The sequence below is a fragment of the Nyctereutes procyonoides genome, unplaced genomic scaffold, assembly GCF_905146905.1.
Source record: "Nyctereutes procyonoides isolate TBG_1078 unplaced genomic scaffold, NYPRO_anot_genome, whole genome shotgun sequence".
Classification (NCBI taxonomy): Eukaryota; Metazoa; Chordata; class Mammalia; order Carnivora; family Canidae; genus Nyctereutes; species Nyctereutes procyonoides.
The window spans coordinates 18,128,359-18,153,725 of NW_026575046.1; the positions used below are offsets into that span (position 1 = coordinate 18,128,359).

Genomic DNA, 25,367 nt, shown 5'->3' on the forward strand with positions numbered 1-25,367 from the left:
CCACAGTCCAACACACAATCATAAAAAAAAAAAAAAAAAAAAAAAAAGGTGCCAAATAGGTATTTCAGAGGCCCTGTATTTGAAACGTGAGTTTGGAAGCCTGGATGGCATTTTTAAGAGGAAAAGCAGGTGGTAGCACACATGGCCCTTTTGTGAAACAAAGGCTTTTGGGCCGTTGCTACCGGTGAACCCGGGTCAGACAGAGGCGACCCGGACAGGAGCGAGACCCAGGGTCCTGGACCTGTTCAAACACCTTAAGGCAGCGGCCGCCGAGGGGACGCACAGCCTGGAGCGCGGTCTTCCCGGGTCCCCGTGGCCGGCCGCAGAGGGGCCGCACAGGGGCCGCACAGGGGCCGCAGAGGGCCGCACAGGGGCCGCAGAGGGGCCGCACAGGGCCGCAGAGGGCCGCAGAGGGGCCGCAGAGGGGCCGCACAGGGGCCCGCTGTCCCTCCCCAGGCCTCGCCCGCCTCCTCGCCCGCCTCCCGCGGGGTCCCGGGCCGCTTCCCCCGGGACCGAAGGGGAGAATTCCTGTGGGTCCCGGGAGCGCCAAGAGTGCGCAGCAGGACGGGAAATTGCAAAAGTCCTCAGCCCTCCGCCCTCCCCCGCGGTTTTCCCGTAACTCCCGCCCCTCGGCGCTCGCCCCGCAGCTGATTCATAGCCCGGCGCGGGGCCGGCCCTGCACGTCCACGGGCGCCCGCCGCCCGCACCCGCCGCCCGGACCCGCCGCGGGGTGAGTACCCCGCCCCCCGCCCCCCTGCGCGGACCCGACCCGGGGCTCCCGGCGGGACCTCCGAGGGACGCCTCCGCTCCCCGCGGCGAGCTTCTGCCCTGCCCGGGGGGAGGTCGCCGGCCCGCGGCGGGAAGGGCCATGGAGTGAGGACCCCCGTGGGAGGCACCTCTGCCCCCCCCCCCGCCCATCGTCGTGGGTCTGCGCCGCCCGACTCCCCCGGCAGCCCCTCGGCGCCCCGAGGCCCGGCCGCCCCGCTCCCGGTGCGCGTGGTCGCCTGGAAGTGGGCGGCGCGGAGCTGCGGGCGCCCCCGGCGGACCCCCCCCCCCCCGCCTGCGCCGCGGGCAGGGAAGGGGCGCCGGGCGCGGGCGGCCGGAGCGCGGGAGACCCGGGCCTGCAAGCGCCCCTCCCCCCGCCCCGCCCGCGTGGAGGGGGCCGCGGTGGCTCCGGGAGACCTGGCCCTGACACCTGCGGCCTGCCGGGTGCCCGCCCCGAGCGGCGAGGCGCGCTCGTGGGTGCCTGTGGGTGCCGCGGAGAGACCCTTGGCGCCGACACTGCGCGCACAGGCTCATTCTCCCGCCCAGGAGGAGCAAATGGGGGTGAGCGCGGAGGCTCCGACGCAAGTGAGTGCAGCCCCGTGTTATACGGGCTGCAGGGGCTGCAGGGTCGGGGAGCTCGGGGTGTCATGCCCAAGTCTAAAGCTGACTTGGGGGTTGGTTCCAGTTACTCATCTGCTCAGCCTCGGCTTCTCCTGTGCGGAGTAACAGGTGCCTCTTAAGTTCCTACTCGAGTAGGAACCAGGCAGTGTCCTGGGTGCTTTACATACACCAGCCCCTTGCAGCTTCACCAGTGAGGTGCGTAATGGTTTTGGCATTTTCTCGGCCCAGGAAGGCCCAGTTCTCTGAACTTCTGTTCAGGAGCTTGTCTGTGGTCACACAGCTGACAGGTGAGTCAGGGATTGGCTTTGAAGTCTGCTTACGGGCACTATGTTGTGCCTTAACCTCCGGGACCCTTTTTGGAGTGGTCCTGGGGTTGGTGCCTCATTCCAGTCCTCCTTGGTCTCTCTCCTGGGCTGCTGAGATAGATGGAAGGGCTCCAAAGCACTGTGCCTCAGTATCAATCTTGGATCTTTCTTTTCTTTTTTTAAGATTTTATTTATTTATTTATTTGACAGAGAAAGAGAACACAGGCAGAGGGAGCAGCAGAGAGAGAGGGAGAAGCAGACTCCTTGCTGAGCAAGGACCCTGAGGTGGGCCCCATCCTAGGACCCTGGGATGGTGACCTGAGCTCCAGGCAGACTGTCTTTTAACCGACTGAACCACCCAGGCACCCCAATCTTGGATCTTTTTAAAGCATTGAACTCCAGCTTCAGCTGCCTATTTAGAATCTTCAGGTCATGCTCACTTTGTGTCTGCCCTGGTAGCGTAGAGAAGTATTAGAAGCTAAGAGTGGCAGGGAGCTCTGACTTGATACTTGATTGCTGGGCAAAATTCATTCTCAGCTGTAACTTGCTTCCTGGTGACTGACACCCTGGCCCCAGGCCTGTCTCTTGTCCCAAGCAGATGTGTCTGAGACTTTTACATCACAGGCAAGCCTGACAGGGTCCAACAGGACTCAGCCCACGGAGGGGGGGATACTTACGCACTGGGTCTCTCCTTCTACCCCTTTCTTTAACCTGAAAGACCCACAGAGACACGTCAAGGTGTTTCAGAGTCTCTGATGTTCCGTATAACTCCTTTTTTCCTGAAAAAGGAACCAAATCAAGAAAACTACTATGGTTTTAAAAGAGCTATCAGTGGTAATATGCTCCCACAAGAGGAAGGAGAATGTTTTCTTTGTGGGAACTGGGCTGGGACATTGTTGGCTCGGGTAGAAGGAAATCTGAGTGTCATCTTGCTCAATTACAGGAACAGTGAGACCTGGCCCTCCTTTCCCTCGAGAGGGAAGTCCTCCTTGATCTAAAAAAAAAAAAAAAAAAAAAAAAAAAAAGTGACATAAACTGAGCATTTTTTTCCCAGCGACTGGTACTGGCTTTACACCCTTCCTTCCCTTCTCATTTTAGTTCTGCAGTTGGTCCTGGAACGAGGCAGGGGTTAGGGGTGCCTAAAAATCTGCATGTTAACTTTCCTGCTTCTCCCTCTCCAGTGCTTGTGCTCTCTCCTCAAATAAATAAATAAAAGCTTTTAAAAAAACTTACCATTTTATCATTTTTAAGTATACAGGTCAGTGTTATTAAATACACTCACATTGTTGTAAAGCCATTGCCACCATTCGTCTCTAGAACTCTTTCCATTTGGCAGAACTGACCCTCTCTGCCCATTCAACAATAACTCCCCATTGCTCCTGATCCCAGCCCCTGGCAAGCAGCATTCTACTTTCTCTATGAATTTAACGATCCCAGGTACGTCATATGAATAGAGGACTCATACCATTTGTCTTTTTGGGATTTATTTCACATAGCAAAATGTCCTCAAGACCATCCATGTTGTAGCAAGTATCAGAATTTTTTTCCTTTTTTAAGAATGAGGGATATTCAATGATATGCATACACATTTGGTTTATCCATTCATAATGCTTTTGTTTTTAGCTATGTTTTGCTGCACAGAAGTTTTATTTTATTTATTTTATTTTTTATTTTATTTTTTATAGAGCACTGCCTCTTTGTGAAAGGAGTCATACATTTGAAGATAATATATAGTGTTAGACAAACCTATCTTTTTTTATTGGAGTTCAATTTGCCAACATATAGCATAGCACCCAGTGCTCATCCCATCGAGTGCCCCCCCTCATGCACAGAAGTTTTACATATTTGTGTAATCAACTCCGTACTCCTAGGATTTTTTTTTTTTTACTCCTAGGATTTTTAAAAAGATTTTACTGATCTGTTTATTTTTTAGAGAGAGAGAGAGCTAGAGTGAGTAGTGGGAGGAGCAGAGGATAAGGGAGAGAATCTCAAGCAGATGCTGCACTGAGCTCAGAGCCCTCCCCCTGACAGGGCTCCATCTCAGGACCCTGAGATCATGACCTGAGCCAAAACCAAGAGTGGGTCACTTAATGGACTGAGCCACCCAGGTACTCCTGCAATCTTATAATTTTTGTGCTTCATCTGACTTAGGGAGATCTTTTTTCACCTAGAAATTATTTTTAAGATTATCTTCTAATACTTTTATTATTTTGATAGGTACAGTTAGCTCTTTACCAGATTTTTGTATGAAGTGAAAGGTAAGGAGGTAACTTAATTTCTTTCTAAAGTTTATTTTTTATTTATTATTTTATTTTTTCTTTCTAAAGTTTTAGGCAGTTCACCCAATACCATTTAAGTACCCATATTTTTTTCCAGCTCATTTGAAATTCTGTTTTTTATGGTGAAATAAATTCCTACTCATACAAGAGTCTATTTCAGGACTCTGTTCTGTTTCATGGATCTGTTTTGTCTCTTCTTATGCCAGTACCACCCGTGTTAAATGCTACAGCTTTGTTTTTATATCTAGTTGTATATATTTGTATTTTATTCCCCCCCAAAATTCTTTTGGTAATGATTCTTGTACATTTTCTCTTTTGTATAAACTTGACAAATAGCTTGTCAAGTTTTAAAAACTGTTGGAATTTTTGTTGGGACTTCTTGGGTTTATAATTCTTAATAATTCTTTATGCCTTGAACTCCATTTTGGTATGAGCTCCAAGTATGGAGGAAGCAGTGGGAGGTGGAAAAATGCTGTGCTTTGGGTGTGACTCACCTGGTTTCAAGTTCTGGATTAACTACATCACCCTATGTCAAAGTTACTTTTGACCTTGTTAGCCTGAATATCTTCATCTGTGTATGTGGATAATAATAGAATTTCCTTCATAAGATTCTTGTGGGGACTCAAAAAATTCATTAATTCTCTGGCAGAGAGTTAGATCTAATTCTTACTAGTTCATATTAACTTTCATATCTTACTGTGGCCTCTGCAGTGCACTTCATATAGAAGGAACCAGTAAATCTTCTGTATGTATCAGTAGTACCCTAGGAGACAAAAATATGTAATCAATATCAAATATGGTAGTGCTTTTATTAAGCTTCAGTGTGCATATGAAGTCACCTTTCTCGTTTAAATGCAAACTTTTGGGCTCCCTGGGTGGCTCAGCAGTTTGGCACCTGCCTTTGGCCCAGGGTGCGATCCGGAGTCCCGGGATCGAGTCCCGCGTTGGGCTCCCGGCATGGAGCCTGCTTTAATAAATAAATCTTTAAAAAAAATAAATGCAAACTTTTAGTTGGTAGATCAAAGGAGTGATCTCAGATTTTGCGTTTCTAGCAATCTCCTGGTGATGTGTTTATCCTTATGTTGAGTATATAGTCTTTCACTGGTATTTAAAATCATGCTGCTAGTGATACTACTTCCTATTGGATTAGATATGGTCAACAGAAAGCACTTTACTTTCTTTCTTTTTTAAAAAATATTTTATTTATTTATTCATGAAAGACACACATGCACACACACACACACACACAGAGAGAGAGAGAGAGAGAGAGAGAGAGAGAGAGAGAGAGAGAAAGGCAGAGACACAGGCAGAGGGAGAAGCAGGCTCCATACAGGGAGCCTGACATGGGACTTGATCCCGGGACTCCAGGATCACGCCCTGGGCTGAAGGCAGGCATTAAACCGCTGAGCCACCCAGGGATTCCCAGCACTTCATTTTCTGTAAAGTGCTTTCTTTTAATATTACATGCTAAAGAACTAAATTAGAGTTGTGTTGTTTCCTTCCTCTCTTCCTTCCTTTCTTCTTTTTTTCCCCCCCAAAGAAGGTTAGTGAGAGCACTAAATATGATACCAAGTTCTAGTCTTAGATCTGAAATCATTGAAGCAATTAACTACCTAGATTATTTAAAACTGTTGCTTTAAGTTGAAGACAGCCACATAAAATCTATCTAGTCTGAGTATAAAATCTAAAGTCAACGACAAGAAAAATCATAATTTCAAGAGTCTTATCAAATAGAAAAATGTTAGATATAAGGAATGTTAGATATAAGGAAAAGTATAAGATAAAAAGAACTCTTGGAAAACATGGAATCAGGTCTCACTGTGTGAGAACATAGCATGTGTCAACTCTTGAGAAGTTATAAATCAACAGAAGCTTTACTGTCATGTGAATAAATTTTTCACCCCTCACGTGATTTCTTGGTCACTTCTTTCTACACCCAGGCTTCCTAATGGGGGGCTTTGAGCAAGCATGCTGGTCTGTCAGAGGGGGATGGCAGTATGTTTTTTTGACCTAGGACATTGATTACTTTCTATATTTGAAAAAAATTTTTAAGGGGGGGAGGAGCAGAGGAAAGGGAGAGAATCTTAAGCAGGCTCCACGCCTAGCACAGAGCCTGTTGGGGGGCTCGATCTCTTGATCCCTGAGATCATGACATGAGTTGAAACCAAGAGTTGGACACTTAACCAACTGAGCCTCCCAGGCTCCCTAGAAAATGCATTTTTAAAATGCCTGTATTGTCTCAGGACCCAAGAGATCACATTTTTGTACAGAAACACATGACGTGCTCATAGGCTGATCTAGTACCTAAAAAATTCCAACCTTTTTTTTTAGGTCTGTTTGACTGCAATGGATTGGGTTTGAATCACAAAATACTGTCAACTAGTTTAACTTGTTGGGGTATATGGTTCAAATATGAAATTAGTGGAATTGCAATTACTTGCATTCGTAAATATATGTAGAACATGCACATGTTTTAAAGAACACTTTATGTCACAGAATTACATAGCGTGAGAGAGGTAACCATAATATCCCTCATCCTGCTCACCTCCTTTACCTCATCCCAGCTCTAAATTTCTAAGTGTTAGTAGTTGGGTGTGTCTCTTGGGGCCAGTTTGGATGCTTGAAGTAGAAGACAGCAAGGCAGAAATAGATGTGCAAGAGATTTGGGGGGAAGCCCTGAGGGGTAAAGAAAGAAGGGAGCAGGAGGAGGGAGAGAAAGCCTGCAGACCCAGTGCGAGGTGACAGGGAAGCAGGAAGATTGAGAAGGAAGCGCTTCCACCTGCAAAGCAGTTCTGAGAATGTTTTGCCCAGGCCAATGGCGAGACTTCAATCAAATGTTGCATATTAGTGGAGTCCCTTGTTGAGTAGAAAAGGTTTGACTTGATCGTTGGCTGGGAGCAGCCTGAAGAGACTATGGGCTGGGGTGTGAATGTGCAGTGGATCCAAAGGTACAGCCGTGGAAGCTGCCAGTCATCTACATTCCTGCAGTAGGTCCTTCTAAAGAGGGTGCTAAGTGGCACGGTTGCACGGTTGCACACCATTCTTGTAGAGGTGTTTGTGTGCACGCGCTATTCTGAAACTTGCTTTTTCACTCAGTATTTTTTGGATATTCTTTAGTGGCAGCACATAGATCAGTGTCATCCTTTTGACAGTTGTATAGTACTCCTCAGTGGGAACGCATCATCATTAAATTTTCTGACTCTTTTTCACAGATATTTGGATTGTTTTCATTTTTCCTAAATATTAAGAATCCTACATGAATATTCTTTAAAATACATAATTTTTGTGTACAGACACACATACACAAGCATGCTGTCTGTAGGACAAAATTCCAGAAATAGGATTTCTGGATGAAAGGGAACGCACACTGAAATTTTAATAGCTATTGCCAAAATGAGCTTGGTAAAGTTGTACTTTTTGACCATCAGTGAGTAACAATGCCTGCTTCAAACTCTGACCAGTGTTAGGTATTAAAATCTTTTTTAGGCTTTGCCTGTTGGACACCACACAGACACTCTTACAGACATACACAATTACTATTATAATTTGCATTCATTTAATTATTAGTGATATTGTCTAGTTTTTCTTTATTCCTTTTGGTTATTGATATTTCCTTCTTTTTGAATTACATATTCATATCCTCTGCCATTTTTCTGTAGGGTTGCTTGTCTGTTTTTGACTGATTTCTAACTTCTGAGAGCTCTTTGTGTTTTAGGAACAGCAACCCTTTGCCCTAAGTATTGAAACTATTGTTCCCAGTTTCTTGTTGGGCCAATTATAGCACTAAAATTTTTTCAGTGTTTATTTATTTATTTATTTATTTATTTATTTATTTATTTTTAATATTTTTTTAAATTTTTTTTAAAATTTATTTATTTATGATAGTCACAGAGAGAGAGAGAGAGAGGCAGAGACATAGGCAGAGGGAGAAGCAGGCTCCATGCACCGGGAACCCGATATGGGATTCGATCCCGGGTCTCCAGGATCGCGCCCTGAGCCAAAGGCAGGCACCAAACCGCTGCGCCACCCAGGGATCCCTCAGTGTTCATTTAATGAGTGTACACTCTATTGCTTCTAGGTTTTATATCATGCTGAAACAGATTATACAAATATTCTAGTAAGTTTAATGTTTGCATTTCTTGCATTTATATCTTTGTTCATCTGGAATTTATTTCATTGAAGGGAGTGAGGCAATAGCAATAATGATTAAAAATTAACTTTAACTGAATTTTCTATGTATAGATTCTCATAATCTCATTTAATCTCCATGCCCATCCTATGAAGTAGGTTCTTTATTCTCATTTTAGAGAAAAGAAACTAAAGCTTCAATGGGTAAAGTACCTTGCCCACAGTGATATGATTATTAAGTGCCAGGGCAGTGATTTGACCCTCAGCAACGTTACATCAGGGCCCACACATTTGACTATTCCAGCTTCCTTTTCCCTCTGCTTTAATCATAGCTGGAATCACAAGGTCCACGAATCTTTAGTAAAATATTACTCAAAAAAAAAAGAAAATCAGCTGTACATAAGGGCTCCTAAATAAGGAATGACCTTACAAAACTAGTAGAAACACTTACCCAGGTAGGTGAGAAGAGTGGGGAAGGTGTGCTTGAACCTTTTTCTGGGCACACCTCCCCGTGGTGGATACTTTAGGAGGAAGGGATGGTGGAATTGGAGTGAAGCCCTACAGGTGGTCCATCCTGTGCTATTATGGTGGAGGCCCTTTCAAAAGGGCCCCCAAGGACAAGTAGCAGTGCTGGTAAAAAAAAGAAATAAAGACAGATGAATCTGAGAATTGGGGGGAATGGGCAGCTCTTCGTGCTGCCACACAGAACCCTCTCACAGGGAGCACACACCCAACACCCGAGCGCACGTCCTGGATGAATAGCTTCTTTCTTTAAGACAGTATTTGCATGTGACATCATGAGGCACCCAGCCAATTTTGAAGCGGTTGGCAACACACTCATGTTCTTGGGAAGCAAATGACTGGTCATGTTGCTTCTCATGGGGATTATTTATGGTGAGGAAACCTCCCAGGAATAAATATTTTGGTAATGACAGAACAAGCAGCGCCAGTGAAGGAGGGCAGACTTCTTCTACCTCTGGTGAACCTTGTGTCTTGTTGTGCATGGGAGTGTTTGTACTGAGGGACACTCAAAGGCATCTCCAGTTTGCCCAGAGACAGGATTTGAAGGCGAAGTTCTACAAAACGAGTAGGTGATTTTTCGACTTCGCTCCTCCTTTTCTCCCCCGTGATGACACGTACGTGAAAGACTCTGGATTGGGCAGTATTTGGCAACAGAAAAAGTGCAAGGGCCTGAAAAGGAACCTATTTCGTAAAATAAAGTTGAAAGCCAAGAAGGAAGGATGTGAGAAACTTGGTTCACGTTTTGATTCATTGACCCGATCCTTCTGGGGAGCAACCGTGTCCTAGGACGGTGACCGGCAGTGGGGGGCCCTCCAGCCGCTGTCCTCCCCCAGCTCCGAGCCTGGTCAGGAATCAGGGAGATCTGAACAGCAGAGAGAAATTAGGAATGGATTTGGGGCGACGTGGGGTAGGGGGGGTGTCTGAACCCTGCTGCTTCCCGCCCGGCTTCCCTCTCCCCCCCCCCGGGGGCGCCAGCACCAGCGCTCCCCCAGGGATGTGGGGACCCAGAGCCTGGGAAGGAAGAGGCGCAGGGCCTTGTCCGTCGGAGCCAGGGCGGGGAGGAAAAACAGCCACACCCGGAGCCCCGAATGCCCAGGAGAAGGTGCCAGAGCCGCCAGCCTCCAGGAAGGGGCACAGCCCCCATCCCACACTGCACCCTCATCCTCCAGGGGGTATAGGAAGCCGGGGGCTGAGTTGTCGGGGGTCTGCGGGGGTGGGGGGGGAGATGAGGTGCTGCATTGTCAGGGGCCTGTGGGGGGTGATGCTGCATTGTCAGGGGTCTGCAGGGCAGGTTGCTGCATTGTCAGGGGTTTGTTGGGGGGAGATGAGATGCTGCATTGTCAGGGGTCTGCAGAGGGCAATGCTGCATTGTCAAGGGTCTGTGGGGGGGGCAATGCTGCATTGTCAGGGGTCTGCGGGGGGGGGGGGTTGCTGCATTGTCAGGGCTCTGTGGGGGGGAGATGAGATGCTGCATTGTCAGGGGCCTGTGGGGGGTGATGCTGCATTGTCAGGAGTCTGCAGGGCGGGTTGCTGCATTGTCAGGGGTTTGTTGGGGGGAGATGAGATGCTGCATTGTCAGGGGTCTGCAGAGGGGGGCAATGCTGCATTGTCAGGGGTCTGCAGGGCGGGTTGCTGCATTGTCAGGGATTTGTTGGGGGGAGATGAGATGCTGCATTGTCAGGGGTCTGCAGAGGGCGATGCTGCATTGTCAAGGGTCTGTGGGGGGGGCAATGCTGCATTGTCAGGGGTCTGTGGGGGGGAGATGAGATGCTGCATTGTCAGGGGTCTGCGGTGGGGGGATATGAGATGCTGCATTGTCCGGGGTCTGCAGGGCGCGAGGAACAGTATAGGGCGAGAGCCCTCAGAGCTCCTGCGCGGACCCCTTTCTCTCTCTGTACCACCTTTCCAGGCCACCATCCGGAGCATCACCATTGCCCTCCCTTTAAAATCTCCTGAATCCCAGCCCTCTTCCCACCCCCACTGCCATCACCCTGGCCTGAGCCAGTGCCACTGTCCCTGGACTACTGCGTCACCTCCTCTCCGCTGCCCTCCGACCCCTCCTGTCCCCTCCAGCCCTTCCCGTCGCTGTCACCGGGCCTTCCTGTTCCCCTGAGTGACGCCGCATTACTCCTTTCCCGAAACTCCCCCGTGGCTCCCACCTGGTTCAGGGTAGAAGCCGCAGGTGGGACGAGGTTCCCCGCTGCTCCCCGTCTGCGGCCCTCTGACTGCACGCCTGCCTCTCACCTCCTTGCCTCCTGCAACACCAGGTCCTCTTGGCCCCTGAATAAGCCCGGCACTGTCCCCCTCACCTTGGGGTGTTGGCACAACCTGTCCCCACCCCCCAGCCCCTTCACGGTCTAGTGGTACTAGTGGGGAGCCCACCAGCAAGGAGCCGGGGCCCTTGGGGTAGGGCCCAGGTAACTGGAGGCGATGTACAGGGGAGGGGAGGAGAGGCCCTTGGACTGGGCGGCCAGTGGCCTGGGGCCTGGGGGCAGCTGGCTCAGAGCCCAGGCTGTCTCTGGGATGTTCCCGGCTGCTGGCTCTCATTCTGCAAGTTTTGGTGACCTCTCCTGATTTTAGTGGAAGGTGCTCAGGCAATAGCTAGACCCCATAGTCCCTCAGCAAGCGGTCCTGAGGTGGCCTGGGGCCTCAGGCGTTGGCAGGGCGGCTGGCCAGTCACACGGCCAGAAGTAGCCGCAGGGAGCGCTGGGTCAGGGTTGCCACCTGTCCAGCATGTGTAAACCTGTGCACATCGGCGGGAGAGATGAAGGAAGAAACGGCGGACCTGAACGGCTGCTGCACCTCACCTCCCCGGGTTCACAACCTGCCAAGGGCGGGACGGTGGGGAGGGGCAGGCCCGCAGACAAGAGTGTCCCGGTGATTTTCAAGGACTTTCTGTGATCCCCAGGCCGTGGAAACCATGGGAACAAGTCCTTCGTAAATACTGTTTTCTTTCCTTTTCTTTTTTTTTAAAAACATTTTATTCATTTATTCATGAGAGACACAGAGAAAGAGAGAGAGAGGCAGAGACACAGGCAGAGGGAGAAGAGGCTCCCTGCAGGGAAGCCTGACGTGGGACTCGATCCCGGGTCTCCAGGATCACGCCCTGGGCTGAAGGCGGCGCCAAACCACTGAGCCACCCGGGCTGCCCCTATTTTTCGATGCTGATACATGGCAGCTTTTATTGTTTCATTTCTGGTTACCCTTAGTTGATAGGTGGCTTCCAACTTGTAGTTTGAAATTCCTCTATCCCTACAAATTTGTTTAAGCTTTGCGATATGAAATATTTGATGTCCCAGAACCCCAAAATTTGAAAAAAAACAAAAAACATTTTAAACAGCCCTTTCCTACAGAGAACACGAGACAACCTACGTCACTCCCTGATCATCTGCTTTCCAATGTATGGGATGAGATTTCCTTACAGTGTGGTGCCTTGCGTTCCTCAGGGGGTTGGATCCTGTGTCCTCGGGGGATGTCAGTGTTAGGAGGATCCGATCTGTGCCCATAGACTGGGACTGGAAGGAAGGTTCAGTTGCACACTGAGTGGCACACACTTCATATGTTAGCATTTTCCTTTGCCTTGCCTTTGGTTCTGAGCAGAAATGATTTTCTCTTGAATTCGTGTTCTCCCTGGCTTTGGCATTTAGTGGTAGTAGGAACCTACCTGAAGTTGTCAGTAGAGATTTTAGAGAGGTGTCATGACCTGTTTGCCAAAAATAGAAGGAGAGGAAAGCGGGCTTAAAGGCATATGAGTAAAAGCTGTTGTTTGCAGACTTTTGCTTCTGCTGGCACTTGGGCTCCTAGGGAAGCAGACTTGACTACTCTAGAATAATTTAAGGGCTTGGTGTATTCTTTTTCTGTCTTCACTGTTGTTACCATTTAGTTGTGGGTAGTGAAAATGGATGATCTGGGTCACTGAATTTCTGGCTTTGATGAGGGCCAGGTGGCTAGACAGAGGCAAAATGGACTCTGGTTTCATTGCCTGTCTCTGGAATGAGTCAGACTTTGAAGTAGAAAAGTGAAACTCCTCGGGCTTCCCTTGACTAACACACTTATTATTAAATTAAGAACTCATTAGCCTCCTTGAGGTCATCTAGGTTCACTCGTTGTGCCCTCAGATTGTCCTGTGGTCAAAGGACCCGATGAATCAGTGACGCTCTTTGACCTGCTGCTTACAACCCTCCTCTAAAGTGAGGAAAACCGGAAATTATTTTGAACAATGAAATACTGCCAATATCCTTAGGTGGAATTTGCTGGGGTTAACACAGTGAAATTTTAATGAGGGAGACAGGGAAGATCGAGGATGACTCCCCTATAAGTAATTAATTCAAATTTAGCTCGTCTGAGACCATGGTCCTTTTTTTTTATTTTTTTATTTTTTATTTTTTATTTTTTTATGTTTCACTACTGTTTCTTTGCTTTACTTTTCTTTTCTAGCCTTTGCTTGGTTTGAAGAAATTGGCAGGTCACTTCTGTGCTGGAACAGCGGTGAGCACCCATAACTCCTGCATCTGGGGTGGGGGCTCTGGGCTGGCTGCTGGTTGACCAGCTGGCTGACCGAAGCTGGCCCCAGGGGAAGCAGCCCTGCTGCCTCCCCTCTTGCTCCTTCTCCTCCTGGTTCCATGGAGGGTAGCCCAGAGTGCTCTTCTCATGCCAAAGGCGGAAACACGAAAGGGCAAGCAGAATTACACAGGTCTTTTGAGGCCCAGGCTCAAGGTGGCACACCATTGCTTCTGCAGTTAGGAGCCAGTGCAAGTCACCTGCAGCAGGGAAACATACTCTTCCTTTGGGAAGCAGGGGGGACTCCAGACTCACACGACAGGGGGTGCGGATGGAGGAAGGAGAGAAGAGTGGGAGCCCCCAACACCATCATCTACCACCATGGGGTCAAAGAAATTTTAGCTTGGAGCTAAAATTAAATAAAATTTTCCTTCTGTGTCATTTATCTTTTCCAGCAATCTAGAACCTATGGCTGTCTTTTCAGTCTTTCAGACGACATTCCTCTTGGCATTGCTGTCCTTGAGAACTCACCAGAGTGAAGGTAAGTTGTGGAAAGGATAGTAAAAGAAAAAGAAAATCACACAGAAGAAAAAAAAAAGGTAATTGGTGCTGAAGAGGAAAGTTGCACAGTCTTTTCTTTGGAAATTCCTTGGAATTGGTGAGTGGCAGTGTTTCCTTAGTCCTGAGCTAAGGTCTTGGTAGCTCATTGTGTAATTAGCCACACCTTATCCCCCATTTCCTGGCCAGTGCGCTGGCCACCAGGGCACTCATGAGTGGCTCGAGTTCCACAGAACTTCGTGGTAGATATATTGTGAGTGGCTGTCTCCAGAGGAGTTGCCGTGTGGGGATGGGATGTACCAGACCGGGGTGGGCCACTGGGTTAGAACAAGTTGTGATGTCCTTCAGCGGCATCCACTGAGAAGCTATGTGCTCCAAGATGATATGTTAAGTGCTGAAATCCTGTTTATGGAAAAAGAAATAGTATTTGTCACTTAGCTGCTGTCCCGGTGAGGGCATTTTTCAGGAAGTCAGCTTTGTGAGTGGTGGCAATAAGAATTCCACACGTACAAAATGTTTGTAAGTACTTTGTGTATTACTTTGAACCAGTCTGAAGGTACTCAGGCTTGAGAGAGCCTACTGGTTGAGAAAGTTTGTGTTGCTTCTGCCTGTGTTTTACTAAGCTCTGCATTTTCCTCCTTCTGTGTTTATTCTCTGCTGTACTGCCTTTGTAACAGAGTACAGGCATATGCTCTTAGTAATTACTCACAGATTCCCTTTCCACGGATTCATGAAAGTGCTGTTGGCAAGAAATACCCATAGGATTTTTCTATTTCCCTTAAAGCTCTGTGAAAAGATAGTTGGAAATACAAAGGATATTTTGTTCTGGTAATAGCTCTGTCCTCTGTCTGGTATTCTTTAAGTCTGGGTCCATCTCTTTTAGGCTCAGCATACATAAGAAGATGCTACTTTTTTGGCTTCTTAAAACTCGTAGTTTGTTGGCAATCTCCCTTGATCTGGAGCTGAAAGATGGGAATTAGGATTTCTCATTTGTAGTGTGTATACCCCTCATCCGATCTGTCCTACTTGCTGAGCGTGACACATCTGGGCTGAGGGGACGGTCTGTACTGTAGGAAGGTTAGGTCCAGTGGGAGCCCCTGATTCTCAGACAGGCCCATGCCCCCAACTCCAGGCTCTCCAGAAATTCCTGGGTATTTATTTAAGTCCTAGCTTTTGGCACAGCTCACTCCCCTTGTGAAGTCTCATCTGATCCAATGACGATCAACTATGTGCCTTCTACGTACAAGACACTCTGTTCTCAGAAGCAGCTTGGGTGAGGAAAGTATCCTTTCAGCTTCATTTATGTCGATCAGCCATGAATTTACCTGTTTCTCTCTCCACCAGTCTTTGTTTCTGCTTCCAGCTTTCTCAGCTAAGTGTGCCTGCTTTGCCAAGTAATCTTGTCTTTGTCCTCACACTGCTTGGATTTCTTGTCTCAATTTTTGTGCATCCGCCAAGTACCTGCTAAACCTCCACTAAAACGAATGGGCCTCCCACGCGATAACCCAGCCAGGCTCGGGGCTGAGACTCCAGTTCAGCTGTCCTAGCTTCTCCTGACCGATGAGACTCACTTCCAGTAAGCACTGGGGCCCTGTCTGCTTCAGTCAGAGGTGGTGACTGGTTTGTATTTTGGTGGTCTTTTCTTCCATTCTCTTATCTAAGTACATACAGACCAAGATGGATATGTAAATATGTAGATTTTTTTTATAGAAGTGAAATTATACTATATATACTGGAAATATTTATACTCTATATAGTTATTAAACTATATATAAAGTATTATGTTGTGTATAGTATAAATATATATACTGGGAAATTGTACTATAATACTTAAATATAAGTAAAGTATTAAAAAGTATATCCAGGTAAAATATGTGTATTTTGTATGTATACTTTAATATATACTTAAAAAATTTTTTTAAGATTTTATTTATTTATTCATGAGAGAGACAGAGAGAGAGGCAGAGACACAGGTAGAGGGAGAAGCAGGCTCCTTATGGGAACCTGATGTGGGACTCGATCCCAGGACCCCAGGATCATGACCTGAGCCCAGGGCCGATGCTCAACCATTGAGCCTCTCAGGCATCCCTATACTTTTTAAAGCAGTACAACATATGATGAGGGTTCTTACCTTTGGTATTCAGTGTTCTTTTAGAAATAACATTCTGTTTAATGGCTCCGTGATGTCCCAACTTCTAAAGGGACATGGTTTCTTTTCTTAATTATTGTTGGGGCCATAGAGAAACTGGGTGAGGAAAGTGGGAGGAGAGTCTATGAGTAAGCCCCAGGCTCTCTGATCACCAAGTCTGCCCTTCTGGGCCACGATCCAGTACAGCGTCATAAAAAGAGAGCTGGGCTCAGGGCCAAGAACCCTGGGTTCCTGTCTGGTTGTGTTGAGCTTGGGAAAGTCACTTTGCTTTTTTTAAAACTCAGCTTCCGCATCTGAGAAATAATAGGGCTAGATTAAGAACCTGTGCGGTCCCTTAGTCTCCCTGACTTTACCTTGACATTTCCCACTGTTTCCCAAGGAAGTCCTCATTTGCCTTTGAGCAAATTCTTCCTGACTGATGTCTCTCAACTACCCGTATTTACTGATGGTATACGTCAATACCTACTTCCTTTTCTACCTAGAGCCTCATGCAGTAGCTTTCTAGAGCTCCCAGAAATACAGTTGATACTGGAAGCTGACTCATTCATTCAGCAAATGGTCACTGGGTATCTCCCATGACAGGTGTGTTATTAGACCTGGTGTCACCGAGCTGAGTAAGACTTGGCCCACCTGTGTTTAGCTCCCAGTCCTTAGAGAGACAAACCCGGGACAGGCTCTGATAGCACGCTGTGATCAGTGCTTGAGCAAGGACTTAGAAAAACAGCCCTGGGGAGAAGAGAAGCCAAAGATGAGTAGAGGGGTTAGTGAACTGTTGCTTGTCATGCTCTTGAGAACATGTGGAGATCCTGGGTCTGTGTAATTTGAGGTCAACATCTGCCGCGGGGAAGAGGCAGATGCCAAGTGCCAAGTGCTGGGGACAAGAGTCTGTCCAAACATGTCTATGCCAAACATGTCTATGCCTCTACCCTCCAGGGAGTTTGCATCTACACTGTGAAACTGACGCCACAAACTACAGACAGGATGGAATGAGGGCTAAGGAAGACGGGATGATTCTATAGGCACCCGGCATTCTCTGGTGCTATTGGTGCCAAAATTATTAAAACCACTTCCTCCTATTCCACTGCTCTTTCATTTTCCTGAATCTCTCTTAGGTTAGCTTACATCTGAGGCTCGGAAGACTCACCCAACGGACTCGTTTAAGGAGAAGATGAATAATGGCTGTTGCCGTTAACTAGAACTAAGAATAGGGAGATTTTATTTGCAAAGTAGAAAAAAAGTTTCTAACCAATAATAATAATAGAAAGTGGCTACCATATTTTTGGGGCTTTGAGCGTTCAGAAATTCCAACTTACTTCATTTAACTTTGTCCGAACGGGGTCTGATAAAGGATTCACTCTGCCAAAGCTCATCAAGAATCAGAATACTAAATAAATAAATAAACAAGCAAATATATAAAACAAAAGAAGACTCAGAATGCCAATTAGTTAATTTTAAGTGGGTAATAAGACTGGAAAAATAACTGGTGCCAGTCTTTTGGTACGAATTGACCCAGGAAAACTAAATTACGCATTCTGAAGTATCATCATAGTGGAGTGAACCACTATGAAGAATATTTCTTGTAAAATCTAGCATATCGTATGGTTCTGAAAGTAATGCATGTTTCTGAAGAACATTTACAAAATACAGAAAAGTATAAAAAAGCAAGCTAAAATCACTCAACCTTGCCATCCAGAAATAATGAGTAGTCACATTATAATTTTACTTCCCTTTGTAGTTTTCTTAAAAATAACATAAGTACTTTAAAAAAATATAAAATGGAATGCATAGTCCAGTGTATTTTTTTTAGTGTATGGGAAAGGTTGAGAAAAACACATAGGATTTAAACTTGGCAATGGAGAGAGAATGGAGTTGGTAGGATGGTGGGTTCTCAATTTCTGTATCATTTGAACATTTTGATCATGATTATGTCTATGTAAAAAAAAATTGAGGTGAAATTTGCATAACAAAAAATTAATCATTTTATGGTTAAAAGGAACAAATCAGTGACATTTAGTACATTTGAAATACACAACTAGCACCTCTGTGTAGTTCCAAAACAGTTTTATCACCCTGTAATCATGAAGCAGTATTGCTCTCTTCCTTAGCCCCCAGCAATCACCAATCTGCTTTATCTCTCTGTGGATTTACCTGTCCTGAACCCCTGTGTCTCTCCAACTGGGTTCCTTCCTTGAGCTAAAGACATTGTCATCATTATTTTACTTCACGCTAAGTGTCTTGCTGGTCTCATCCACAGAGTTTAGTAAATTAGTAAATTCTTGCCAGAGGTGTTTTAAGTTTAGTGCATTGAGATATAAGCAATCATGTCTAGAGATAGGGTATGCTCCCACTTTATGGTTTTTCAATAGACTGTGAAATATTGATTTCCAAGCAGAAAACTCATTTTTGATTTCCAGAAATATGAAATTTACAGCCAAAAGTCCTCTTACATAGCCTTGCTAGAAATTTCTAAACCAGTTAGATTGTCCAATAAAGTATCCTTTTGTTTTGTTTTACTGTTTATCACTTTATTAACTTGCTATGAATTGTTGAGTAATTTCATTTATCTAAGCCCTAATTTCTTTATCTACCAAGTGATTTCTGAATTCCCTTACAGACTTCCAAGATGTCTGCTTCTAAGATGTACATGTGAGCAATATTTTCCAAAACTAAACAGTGGTGGTATTGACCTGTTTATTATCTGTAACGATTCAATTGCGCTCCCATTAAACGTTATTTCGTATTTGCTTTTGGTCTTTCAGTTTTGTCTGAACCTTTGCCATGGGCCCCTGAATCCTTGAAAGTTTCCATCAATTCTACACATCAGTGTTTGCATTTACAATGGAGTGTCCACAACCTTGCTTATCATCAGGAATTAAAAATGGTTTTTCAGATAGAAATCAGTCGAATTAAAACATCTAATGTCATCTGGGTGGTAAGTATTTTTTTTTTTTTTGGCTCAACATTTTAAAAATCCTTTCCTGACACCATGATTTGTCTTTTATAACATCCGCAAAAATGCCAATATGCAAACATTTTGGCAACTCAGTATGGTTTTCCAAAAACAATTGTATTTCTGTGTTTTTAGTTAAGAGAGTATGGGACCAAGTAACATGACAGCTTTGGTTCAGTAGGTTGGATGAGGTGTGTTAAGGAAGTAGATCATTTCCTCATTTCTGCTCTGTCCCCTAAGCAGGACGCTGGAGCTGCCCTTGAGCCTAATTCCAAAAATCCATGACCATCAACCTTTTTCTTCTTCCCTCTTTCTTCCCTGTCCACCAGACATTTTCCTAAGTAAGATATAATTGTTTGGCAACATCCTTCTCGCCAGTGGCTTCCTGTCTGTTTCATACTGTGCCAAAATACGAGGTAGGATGAGTCTCAGCACTGTGTGTTCTATCCAGCAAAGAGCTTCTTCCTGGACCCATCCACCATGTTGGAGAGTAACTCAAGATGTCCTTTGTTGTCTCACTTGTGGCTTTTTCTACAACAAATTAAATCATGAAAGTCCTTCATTTCACAATCATTTTGCCTTTGAGTTATTTGGGGTAGATTTTCCACTTGTCTTGGTTCAAATCATGACTATGTCCATTTAGTTGATGCTTCTCCAAAGTGTTGGGACACTTTGGTGGTTTCTTTCAATTTCCATTGTCTGGTCTGGGGAACCTTAATAATCTACCTGCATGTACCATGTTCATTCATTATCCTCGGATGTTGAAGGACAACACGATAGAATGTTTTCTCATTGAAGGGGAACTTGCCTGGTGAGAAGGGGAACACAGGGATGTGTCACTGCTGGGGACCTCCATTAGCTCAGCAGAAGGCTGCTCTTTTCTCAGGCAGTGGAAGCATGGGCCCAGGGATTCATAATGGTTTGTTTCTTTTTTTCTTTTTCTTTTTTTTTTTAAGATTTTTAAATTAATTTATTTATTTATGAGATACACAGAGAGAGAGAGAGAGGCAGAGACACAGGCAGAGGGAGAAGCAGGCTCCATGCAGGGAGCCTGATGTGGGACTCGATCCCGGGACTCCAGGATCACGCCCTGGGCCGAAGGCAGGCGCTAAACCGCTGAGCCACCCAGGGATCCCCTGGTTTGTTTCTTTAGTAAAGTATAAATGCCGTTAATTTTAAAACCGCTAGTTACATTTCATATTCATGACTGCATTTGAGATCTGAGTGAGAGCCTTATTAAAGTATATGTAAGTTTACTTTATATAAATATAAATTTGCTTTATGTAACTCTGATTCTGTCAATTTAGGGTTGATGCCAGGTCTCCATTTCCACTCATCTAAGAGTAGTTTCCCACAATGAGAGTTGTTTCATTTTTTTGTCTTTTTGTTTTTTTTTTTTTTTTCAATGAGAGTTGTTTCGTGTTGTGATTTTAAGCGATTGCATTGCTCATGTACAGCTGCTCACCTTTCATTATCGGCGCATCTTCCCGCTATTGTACCTCATACCAATCATTTTTATATTTTCATATTTTTATATTCTTAACGGATACACTCACCAGTTGTTGACTTGGACCCAGTACAATATTGTACGAAGGATATATTGAGGCCAGTTGTCTAAGAAAAAGAAATTTGAGAGAAATGCTGGAAGAATTCATGGAAAACTAGTACCGAATAACACCATTAGCAGAAGTAACCCTAACCATAGACCCAGTGGATCCCATTTTTAATTTTTCTGACAGGCAGTTGTTCATATCTGTTTTCACTTATTCGTTAAGAGTTCTTTATTCAGGGTAAAACAGCTTGTGAAACCTCTTCTGGTAACCTACTGAGGCTCCAGATCTTTGAGACTAGAGTTCTGCTTGTCCAGTGTATTGTCCCCGTGTCACCCAGGCCAGCCTGACTGGGGAAGGGAGAACACCAAAGCCCAGAGAGGTCCGTTGTGCTGCTCAAGGTGCCAGAGCCAGGAGAGCATCCACCGTCACCCAGAGGCCCACACGGGGATGACGGCCACAGGCACCCCCGGGTCGTCAGTGGCTGGTCATGCCTCCCGGCCCAGTCAGTGCCTCCAGAAGCCCTTGTCTGAACCTCACAGGCCTAGAGTCCAGGAGACACCTGAGATCCCCCTCGGGTTCCGGGGAACAGAGCCTGCGTCGGGGCTGCTTCTGTGAGGAGCACAACCTCCCTTCGCGAGGCAGTTCCCCCCAGCGCAGGCCCGACGGGGCCTGGGCGGTGCTGCTGAGGAGGGGCAGCTTCAGGACTCCCGCCGCACGGCCGTGCTCCCGAGGAGCCAAGGAGGAGCATCTTGGTCCAGGTGCTTGCGGCCGGGCCAGGGACCCGGATGGATGGCGTGGGCCGCCCACAGCCCTGCCAGCAGTGGCCTGCTTGCGGTCCACCTGGGCCCGTTCTGTATCCGCCCGTCCGGCCACTTGCTCTGTGGTTCTGTCAGTGACAGGAGAAGGCAGCGTCGGGTGATGCTCAAGTCTGAGGAGGCCCGGAGCCGAGGCCGCCAGGGATCGTGTGCACCTCCGGAAAGAGTCAGGGGCCTCGCTTGGGCTTCCAAGAGATGTACGTGCCAGTTTCTTGTGACTTACTGGCATCTGCCGAATTAAACTTGCCACCTCAATGGATGAAAACAGCCCAGGGCAGCCTGGTGGCTCAGTGGTTTAGCGCCGCCCTCGGCCCAGGGCCTGATCCTGGGGACCCCGGATCGAGCCCCACGTCGGGCTCCCTGTGTGGAGCCTGCTTCTCCCTCTGCCTGTGTCTCTGCCTCTCCCTCTCTCTCTGTGTCTCTCATGAAGAAATAAATAAAATCTTTAAAAAAGAAAGAAAGAAAAAGAAAGAAAGAAAGAAAGAAAACAGCCCAAACACGATTCATCACATTAAAAAAAAAAATCACTGGATCAATGCATTCAAGGAAAGTTTGATCTCCATTAAAGGCTGTAAACAGTACGAAGCACAAGTTGGGGTTGGACAGAGTCCTTGCCAGGAGTGTCAGAAAGACAGAGGCCGCTACACATGAATGAGCTGCTGAAATGACTCAGCACATAGTTCGGGACCGTGAGCCTGAGTCCAGCAGTTATTCAAAGCGTAGGTCTGTCAGTGCTGAGGGGACGAAGCCACAAACAGGAGTGTCCCAGGTGTGGGAAGGGCGGTGCTGGTTGCTGACAAGGTGCCTGACCTTCTCCAGCAACTTGGAAGAAGGTCTCTTGGTGTCACAAGAAGAAAGAGGATTAGAAGCTAATTTTGCAGGGAAGGTGGAGAAGAATATTCTGGGAAGAGCCCACGGCCGTGAGCTGAGGCCCGAAGGGAAGGGCTGTGAGCTCCCAGGCCTGACAGCATGGAGCACAGAGGGGCAGGTGTGGCCTGGGCTGGACCACACGGGATGCTGGAGGTCATGCTCAGTTTTCTTCTTTTATCCTGAGAGCCACAGAAGAAGAGGGATGACAGGATCTGGTTGGAAGTGTTTGCAAAGTCCTCTCTGGCTGCACAGTGGAGAACAGGTGGGGAAGTTGGGGAAGGCAAAGCATTACTGGCCTGAAGGGGGCTGTGGGCTGGGTTCAGCGGAGAGGGGCCTGGAGTGGCTGGTGACCCTGGGGGTGACAAAAGTGGCCAAATTCCAAAGAGATAAAGGACGTAAAATCCAGACTGTGACTTGTCGACAGCAAGGTCACCATTACTGATAGAGTTTCTGGGTTTGTTTGTTTGCTTTTTGGTACTTGCTCTTAAATAAAATTTAATCAAAATGTACTCAAGACTACCCATATTAAAAAGAAAAGTTGCATAGGTCAGGACCTCAAAACTTGTATTTAAAAAATATATTTTGGGGGCACCTGGGTTGGGCATCTATCTTTGGCTCAGGGCGTGATCCTGGGGTCCTGGGGTCAAGCCCTGCATCGGGCTCCTCACAGGGAGCCTGCTTCGCCCTCTGCCTCTGTCCCTGCCTCTCCGTGTCTCTCATGAGTAAATAAATAAGATCTTCTTTAAAAAAAAAAAAAGGCAGAAACATATAAATGAATGAATGAATGAACAAATGAATGCATGTCTGGCTTCTCTATCAACGCCTTGTGAATCTGGTTAGCATGACTTGGTTATTCTGATCCAAATTTACCTGCTCAACTTACAGGAAGAAAGTAATGCAATAAACCAAAATGGAACCATCTTATAACTTGGAGTCCTGCATAAAGGGCAAGGGATGCGCACTGTTAGATGTCGCCCAGGTGGGTGGAGGTGGCCTCTCCCCAGGGCTGTGTTGGCCTCTGCCCTGGGCACCAGTCAGCAGCCTGGGAAGGGGAAAAGTCTTCGGTGGAGGGAAGGCCTCAGAGTTTGCTGGTTCCATGTTGTGTGTGACATGCTTGTTTCCCTGTCCTCCTGACTGAAGGGCTTGAGATTGGCCCCAGGAATGGGGATGCAGACTCAGTTTTCCCCAGGACGTGCAAGTGTTTGTTGTCCCCATCACCCAGCTGTGGAGGAAGAAGGCCAGTGTCCTGGGGGGCCCCACCGAGGAGCATGAGTGTCCGTGAAGAAGCATGAAGCACAGTCTCCGCTTTCTTGGGGCCATGCTCCAGCCAGGGACGCAACCACAGAGGAAACGCCGACGACTACACAGTGCAGAGGCGGGGATGGATGTGACCCAGTGCAGGGACAGTGTGGGGACATGAAGCCAGGGACACCGTGTGAGCAAGTGTTGAGGTATAAAAGTACAAGGTAGACCACTGTGTCCAGAGAGGAGACGCCTGTGAGGGAGAGGTGATGGAGGCAGGATGTAGATGGCTGTAGAGGGTAAGCGGTAAAGGAACCATTGCAGCTTATTGAGTTAAAGAAAGTATTTTAGAAAGATCAAGCTTAAAGGCTGTTTGGAGGAAGACCAGGGTGGCTCAGTTGGTTAAGTGTCTGACTCTTGACTTAGACTCCAGTCGTGATCTCCGGGTGGTGAGATCAAGCCTTGCATCGGGCACTACACTGAGTGTGGAGCTTGCTTGGGATTCTCTCCCTCCATTTGCCCCTCCCTTGCTCATACATGTGTGCTCCCTTGCTCCCTCGTTCGCCCTCTCAAATCAATAAATAAATCTAAAAAAAAAAAAAACCAAAACAAAACAAGAAAAAGGCTGTTTGGGAAGACCAGTTGCAGTTCAACTTGGGCAAGCTTCCCAGGAGCACAGTGTAGGACATTCCTGTGTGGTTGACCTCTCTGGAGACTAAAGATTCTCACAGAAGAGGATATGGCTCCTTGGCCACCATATCTGCAAAGATAAGAGACCAAACCAACTCAAACAGAAAACAGATAAAGCCCAAGGGCCTCATGGAGACCCACCTGCTGGCTTCTGGGAGCCATCCGTTCTCCTGGGGACCAGAAAGGACTGCCCTCTCTACTGAGATTTGGCCAACTTGATCTGACCGTGGCTAAAATTAAATATTAAAAAAATACTCCTCAGTCTTGCTTGTTTTTAAAGAATGACTCAATTAGTTCTCTAGTTTGCAGAAATTTTCTCAGCAGTCTCCGTGTGATGAGAGCAGTGCCAACCTTCTGACTCGGATCTCTTCCCCCAAGACTTAAGTAGCTTCAGGTTTCTCTCACTTGCTCCCCACGAGCCCCCTGGTATCGGAGAGCCATAGGGGGTGGGAGCTGAGGGCTCCAAATGCAGGAGGCTGGGGCAGGTCCTGCTGAGACATCAGAGCAGGGCAACCGGCTGATTAGGAATGGACTGCACCTGTGCATATGTGGCCACTGCACTGGACTCTGGGGTGGGGAGAGCTTTGGGGTAACTCTAGTCAAGGCATTTTCGAAGATGGCTTGACTCGAGTCAAGGATGGCATTATCCACGTTTCCAAGTTTTCTCTTTATTTCTAGGGGAACTATAGCACCACTGTGAAGGGGAACCAGGTTCTGCACTGGAGCTGGGAATCCAAGCTCCCTTTGGAATGTGCGAAACATTTTATAAGAATGAGGAGTGCGGTGGATGATGCCACAACCCCTGAGCAGAGGTTCTGGAGCAACTGGAGTTCCTGGGAGGAAGTGGATGGTAAGAAGGAAGGTGATAAAAGAGGGAAAAGGCTGAATATTTAATATTTAAATATTTAATATTTTGGAGGGATCAATTGTCAAATAGGAGAAGTCTCTTTCCAGGAGACTGAGTAGAAACCGCGATTATTTTTCTTTGTCTTCCATCGGAACTAAGAAGTATGCGTGTGAAGCTTGCCACCAGGAGATAGACATCTATGATCTTGCCTCAGAATTTATTCTTAGAGGTAATTATGCAAATTCAGGCAGTTTTGTATTCGTTTTCCAAACACGTGACCTGTGTTTATTATAGAATGCTAAGAAAACAAAGCAGGACATAAATTGTACCTATGTTTTTATTAGAATAAGACAAAAACATGTATGCCTCTAGAGCAGAGGCTGGGAAGCTTTTGTGTAAAAGGTAAGATAGGAAATATTTTAGGTTTCACAGACCCTATTGGTCTCCGTCAAGGCTGTTCAACTCCGCCATGTACCATGAAAGCAGTCCTAAGCAATATGTAAACAAATGAGAATTGTTGTGTTCTAATAAAACTTTATTTAAAAAACAGATGGCAATCTGGAATTGGTCCAT

At 46.6% G+C, this 25,367-nt stretch overlaps 1 protein-coding gene across 5 annotated transcripts in view; it reads left to right on the forward strand.

The window, feature by feature from the left end:
- Positions 1-664: 664 nt before the first annotated feature.
- OSMR (oncostatin M receptor) overlaps positions 665-25,367 on the forward strand; it is a 52,866-nt gene continuing 28,163 nt past the window's right edge. For 2 of the 5 annotated variants that reach the window (XM_055325269.1, XM_055325273.1), the window contains exons 1-5: positions 673-730; positions 13,058-13,108; positions 13,576-13,661; positions 18,587-18,759; positions 24,626-24,797. In XM_055325269.1, coding sequence (XP_055181244.1) covers positions 13,589-13,661; positions 18,587-18,759; positions 24,626-24,797 — 418 coding nt within the window. In that variant the 5' untranslated portion in view covers positions 673-730; positions 13,058-13,108; positions 13,576-13,588. Of the gene's footprint in view, positions 731-1,290; positions 1,327-13,057; positions 13,109-13,575; positions 13,662-18,586; positions 18,760-24,625; positions 24,798-25,367 lie in introns of those variants that run through there. The other 3 variants (XM_055325271.1, XM_055325270.1, XM_055325274.1) reach the window with 3 other exon arrangements.